The sequence below is a fragment of the Lolium perenne genome, chromosome 1, assembly GCF_019359855.2.
Source record: "Lolium perenne isolate Kyuss_39 chromosome 1, Kyuss_2.0, whole genome shotgun sequence".
Lineage (NCBI taxonomy): Eukaryota > Viridiplantae > Streptophyta > Magnoliopsida > Poales > Poaceae > Lolium > Lolium perenne.
Window position 1 is genome coordinate 186346784 of NC_067244.2, and position 6316 is coordinate 186353099.

At 44.1% G+C, this 6316-nt stretch overlaps 1 protein-coding gene across 1 annotated transcript; it reads right to left on the reverse strand.

Moving 5' to 3' along the window:
* Positions 1 to 1235: 1235 nt before the first annotated feature.
* Positions 1236 to 5970, reverse strand: LOC127315799 (RNA polymerase II C-terminal domain phosphatase-like 4). Its single transcript, XM_051346252.2, has 8 exons — positions 5659 to 5970; positions 4661 to 4734; positions 4107 to 4237; positions 3704 to 3884; positions 2662 to 2951; positions 2076 to 2264; positions 1897 to 1935; positions 1236 to 1810 (listed from the first exon to the last, which is right to left on the reverse strand). The coding sequence occupies exons 1-8, from the start codon at positions 5874 to 5876 to the stop codon at positions 1460 to 1462; spliced, it is 1473 nt and encodes a 490-aa protein (XP_051202212.1). The 5' UTR covers positions 5877 to 5970; the 3' UTR covers positions 1236 to 1459.
* Positions 5971 to 6316: the final 346 nt, after the last annotated feature.

Below are 6316 nucleotides of genomic sequence, written 5' to 3' on the forward strand. Positions count from 1 at the left end.
GAGGAGGCCGAGCCGGAGGAGACGGAGCAGGAGGAGGAGGAGGACGACGAGTTCGAGTGGTCCGACGACGACGGGCTGCACCCGAGACGGCGGATCAGCAACGCGCGCTCGTCGAGTCCTTCGAGACGGAGAAGAAGCTCCAGGACGCCGCCCATGCTCGTGAAAAGGCGCAGATTCACCGCGCCGTCGAGCTCTCCCTCCAGGCGGCGCAGCAAGGGAGGGCAGGTGACCACGCGCTGCTGGAGCAGCGGCGTCTGGCCACCGCCCTACGCATGGAGAGGCGGCGCGCGCAGCAGGAGCTGCGGCGGAGGGGAGGCGACGACGGGTCAGGACCGTCGAACGCGCTGTTGGGCGGTCAGTAGGCTAGGGTTTAGATGAAATCTAGCCGTTTTCATTCAAACTTTGTAATATATAATCAAATTTGAATAAAAACATTTATTTTCGTGCACTAAATATTCATTTGGGGACGGCGTTTGGGGGACGCGACTGGGAAGCGATGTCCCCTAAACGCGGCACGAACAAAACACGTCCCATAAACGCTCAATTCGGCGCCGTTTGGGGGACGATTTGGGAGACGCGACTTCACATGCGACATATTATCCTTGCTTAGTGTAGTGCCACATATATTAACCTATTTTTTCCCATCGTTCTATAATCCTGTGATTTTTTTTATATCTCTTATAGGCGCTGGATTTTTTTTTTTTTGAGCCTTTTATGTTATAGAACTTCCACACGAGCACTTCTACAATATTCTAGATATTCTAGCAACCCAAATATCATACGGAGTATTATTTTCAATACTTACTGCCGGGCCAACCTTCCTAGTTGGACGATAAAAGGAGGGTGGGAATAAACCACTAGCGCGTGTCACTGTAGCTGACGTGCTGGGCTACTCAGAAGACAGAAACAGAAATGCTATATTTCTTTTCACCTGGCTATCATGCGTCTTCAGTTTTCAATCCGGTGCTACCAAACCCCGCGCCTATTTTACGCAGCATTCAGGTTGAGAAATAAAATTCAACGTCCCTATCATAGGTCAAGAACTTGGCTGTCTTTTTTTCCATAGAAAGAACTGTAGGTCTGTAGTACTCCCGTCTCCACCAAAAGTATCTCAACTTTATCAAAATTTGAATGTATCCATCTACTACTAGATAGTATCTATATACATCCAAATTTTGATAGAGTTGAGACACTTTTGATGGGATAGAGGAAGTACACTACTTTAGAAAGCTGCAGAACGGAGTAATTTGTATTGCCGATATGTAATGCAGGCCAGCAACAAAATGCCACACGTTCCATAAATAACACTGCGGACCCCCAAAAACTAAACTTTCTATCCCACGGAGACTAGTATCCTAAGATAGTCTCCCAAAAACAGTGTTGCGTAGCTACAGAACTAAGTTAGTCGTAAACATGGCATCCGAACCAGTAGTTGATCGGTTAATCAGCTGGGCATACCCTACGAGTCAGTCTGAGCATCCTCCGTAACCTTCTCCTTGCCCTTCTCCTTGGATTTAGGTACCGGGAAACCTTCCTCCGGCAGCCGTTGCCACCGGTAGTTGCAGGCCTCGATCCAGCGGGGGTGGAGCAGGAACTTCTTGTTCTTGACAGCCCAGCGAGCCTTGTCTGTCCCGGAGTGCAGGGCGACCACATGAGTGACAGTGGAATCCACTTCAGAGCAGCAAACGGCGCCCAGCTGCTCGGCCATCTTCCAGATTATCTGATCCTGTGCCCGGCAATCCGATCGGAACACTCGAGTGAAGACTAGTTTGCAGCCCTGCAGCACTTCCTGACGCACCCGCTTGATTACCTAATGGTTGATATATGTAAGCACCGGAAAAAACATAGCCAGCATACTATATCTACAGACAAATCATCAGCCCATGTCAATCCTACCTGTCTTACGTCTCGCGAAGAAAGAGCAGTTTCAACACCCTACAGAAGAGATAGCGAAGAAGCAAATGATGAGTAGATCCCAAAGAACGCTTATCAGAGGTTGGTTATGCACATGGAGAAGACGACATGAAGCAACAGGATGATAAACTGTGACAAAACCATGTATGCAAGTAACCAACCGAGTCAAAGAAAATTGTGTGTATGCGCTTCAGGACATCTAAAATCGTAGCCAAAGCACCGTCACTCTCCCTTTCATCCTGCATCAACTCTGACAAAGATCTGTCGGTAAAACCAAACTGGCGCAAGCTCGCAGCAAAATAATGATATCTCTCCATCAGAATCAGGTTTTCTTTATGCTTCTGCCAGACCTGAAAAATCAGTAGCATTTAGGTTAGCTATATAATATGCTCATGCAGTCAGCAAAATGAAATCAATGATCTACTTAAACAGGAAAATGACACAAACCCAGGGGTACAAAAAGAGGCACCAAGGCAATACATGGGTTTTCTTTTTCGAGAGAAGACAATGAATATTTTGCTGTAATTATTGAGAGAAAATAATGAATGACTATACTGTGAAGTCTTCGGGTCAAAGAGAATATAAAAAGAAGTCCACTACCCAGGAAAGCTTGTGGTGACAAATTGACAATGGTATAACACAACGAGACCTAGCTCAAGCAATGAACTCATGCTGAATAATAATTACTGAAAACCTGCAACACATTAAATGTGCATCAAATATGGTCACCAAAGAAAAATCACTTACGTACTCAGTGTCATCAAGAATCACTGCAGTGCTTTCAGCTCCAAGAACCACGTCAAGGCCTTTCTGGTGCCGCTGAGTGCAGTCAGAGTTTGAAATCACTTTTGAACCAAAATAGACATTACCAGGGTCAAGAAGCTTTGCTATTTCAATTGCATAAGCCTTGTCACCCATGGTGTATATATACATCTCAAACATACTGCTTGCTTCTTCTAAAAATTTACGTACAAAGGGTCTTAACTTTGTAAGCATATACATTCCCTGTAAATTGAACAAGCTTTTGTTCGGAAGATCTGCATTTAGGGTATGTTAGTGGTTAGCCACAATTGTAGTGATATATTACTTGACAAGCAACAAAACATATCAACAAAGTTGAAAGCCAACAAGTTAAGGTGGAAGAAAATAACCATTTAAATGGAATCCTGACATGCTTCAAACTAGTACTGCATGATCGCTGTTTTTATCATATAAAGGGTGTTGATTTTATACTATCACTATCAGTCTACTAGCTAAGGTCAACCAATTTTTTTTTTTGGAAGGTTGACTGATATAGGCAATAGTACTATTGAGTTGTCTGAAGTGCAAACTGCGTTGAACACACTAATTCTACCTGAGTAAGCAATGATTGCGTACGACAGATAGTTGTCCTGGAAAATTTTGATCTCTAAATGAAACCTTATAGGATACTATGTAGACAAACACTGACAATCGCCATAAACAGAGACATTAGCTTCTCATTTTTATGGTGACAGATACCTATCTGATGAATATACATTGTTAGTTTTTCTCTCAAAGTTGTGGTGACACTTAGTCAAACCCCAGCAATGTCTTTTTTCCGTTCGCTGCAAGGGGCAACTTTGACCCTCGTTTAGAACATTAAATATCCGTACATTGCAAACTCGCACTGTAGTGAAACTCGTGGACAACAAATGTATTACAATCGCAATGAGAAGATACTATGCAATGTTCATGGTCATAAAATAACAACTGTGTATAGAAACAGCTACCAGTCCTCAAAACATGAATGCAAATAGATACAACTTACCTTTTGATGCAGCAGTCTGAATCCCCAGGTCCATCTCAGTAGCAGAAATATCATGGAGCCTGGTTGAATTAATCAGTGTATGATCTAAGTCTAAAATAAGCACCAGTTTTCTGTCACGCAACAAATTCTTCACTTCAGACCCACGTAGCCTGTCCATTTCTGAAGTACCTAGCCTCAAACCCTGCATTGAAATATTTTTTTCAAAATCCAAGAAAACACTGAAGGCACTTTTCATGGACAACTAGAAACGAAAAAATAACTTTGAATTCCCAGAATGTATTAGAGACATAATGATAATATTAATTTCAAAAACTGGGTGACTTAGATTTAAGCAAGGTAAATGCAATAAGGAGACAGCATTACACCTCCCATGTTTACACAGAGAGGTCAGAGGTCTATGTACCTTGTGGACGTAACCAAAAGCAACTCCTGAACCATCTTCCTCATCTTGGCTTTTCCCACATCTAAAGCAAAGCCCACCAAAAAATCCAGGATGTGGAGGACATATCTTTACTTGATCATCTTTAAATGAACCTGCTACAACACAAATTCAATAATTAAAGATATCATCAGCCATATCATGTACATTCAATGCTCAAGATATGGTAAATGAAGCTGAATAAAGGATGCAGTGGAAGTAATATTTCCTTTCAAGTTTTAACACCATGGTAGGATGCATGACGAGATACTAGTGAAACAAAAAGAAAAAAAAATGAAATAACCAAACAGATGTAAAATCATCTCTGTGTTTCATATGGAGTGCCAAGATTTATTTATACAAGCCAGTTGGAGGCTGAGAGCCTAAGATCGCACAAGTCCCCATGCCAACATAACTCACTGATAGTTGCATTTAAACAACGGGATTTCACATGAACATATTATGAAACAAGTATTTGTAGTATATACCACTGAGTTGCTTAAGCATAATAGTTTGTAAAACGAGACGAACAGGCATACCAGTGGCATCTTCATCAAGCATCATTGCTGTTGTTCGATCTTGGTGCTGTTCCCCCACTCTACGCCTTTTGCTACTGCATTTGATGTCGTTGAGAGCAGTCAGATTCATAGTGCAAAGTCAACATAAAGAATCATCAACACAACATTATCCAGTATTCTTCTTCTCCCTTTTATCTTTTCTCTCAGTGTTGGGTTCTTCATTCACAGTTATATGCTATAGCTACCTTAGTACATCCGAAGCATTTGATGCAGCGATTTTTCAGATGAATATTTTTATTACTACTACCTACACCATGTATTTGTAGTGGCCCACTACAATCCTATCACGTCACATTTTCCTCCGAGCTAATTTTGTGAATCAATGATTGGGCACAATCTGGGTAGATAGATGTTAAACAACATAAGACCAATTGTTAAGCCTAACTTGATAGATTCTACCTGTACCCTGTTGGGATAATATGGCAGCCAACCATATTTCCATTGAACCATACATACAAAATCTAATATGAAAATGAAGTGCTTGCTAATCTATCTGAAGCCACCTTGTGTTAATCCACACATCAGGTTTACCATGTAACCTTCATCTTACCAATACAGAACATGTTGTTTAGGTGTTATTTCACAGTCCCGAATCACTAATCAAGATATAATCAAGTGGCATCGCTAAATACCTGGAAATTAACTATGCTAACACCAATAAGTTGCCCTAGAAAATATCCCCTAGTTCACCAAATCTGTTACTACTACCATCGGCGATTCGGCATTCACCTAACCAAATCGAACTCTCTAGTGACCGCATTGCAAGTAAAGGGAAACACAAACCCTCAAGCGTCTATCAGACACGGTGGATTGAAACCAGATCAACTCGGCTGACTGCTACACACCGAAAGTGACATCCAACAGTAGGAGAGCGTGAAATACAGGCTCCTGGTCGCGCAGAACGAGGCTTGACGCCCAACAATTTGCTAGGAAGAAGGAGGGGAGTTGAACGCGCGTACCTGCCCTGCTCCACGGCGTCTACTTCGACCACCACGTCGTCCTCCCCCTCTTCGTCGTGGTCGCTGGCGGGTGACGCGGAGGGGTCGGCATGGGGGGCGGAGTCCGCGACGGAGGAGAGCTCGAGCTCGAGCTCCGCGGCTAGAAGGTCAGCGAAGTCGTCGTCTTCGTCGCTCGGGGAAGAGAGGGACGGCGACGGCGACTCGGCGGCGAGGCTCATGATCGAAACCGCGACGGCGAGGGACAGGGCGAAGGGCGTGGGGAGCGATTTTGGGTGGGTCGGGAACTTGGAAGAAAGAAGGGAAGGGGGGACTTGACTTGGAATACGAGTCGGCACCCGCAGAGAAGGCCGCAACGCAGATTTTAACATAGGTCAGGCCTAAGGCCCAGGCCCGTGGGTCCAAATATATTTCTTGTACACCGTTGATCAGGATCGATGGTCTTGCAGCATCTCCACGCGCCTCCAAAGGCCCAAACCATCTCCTAAAGGAATTTAGGGCGCACCGTAAAAAAAAGTTCCTAGCCGCACCTTTTCCAATTTTTTTGTTCGGCGCATCTCGATACGGTGTCCGGCGCCCCGAGTCCGTCCCCACTATCAGAGGACACTCCGGGCACGCCGGACACAACGAAAAGCGAGACGAGCTCCCACATGTCGGCGAC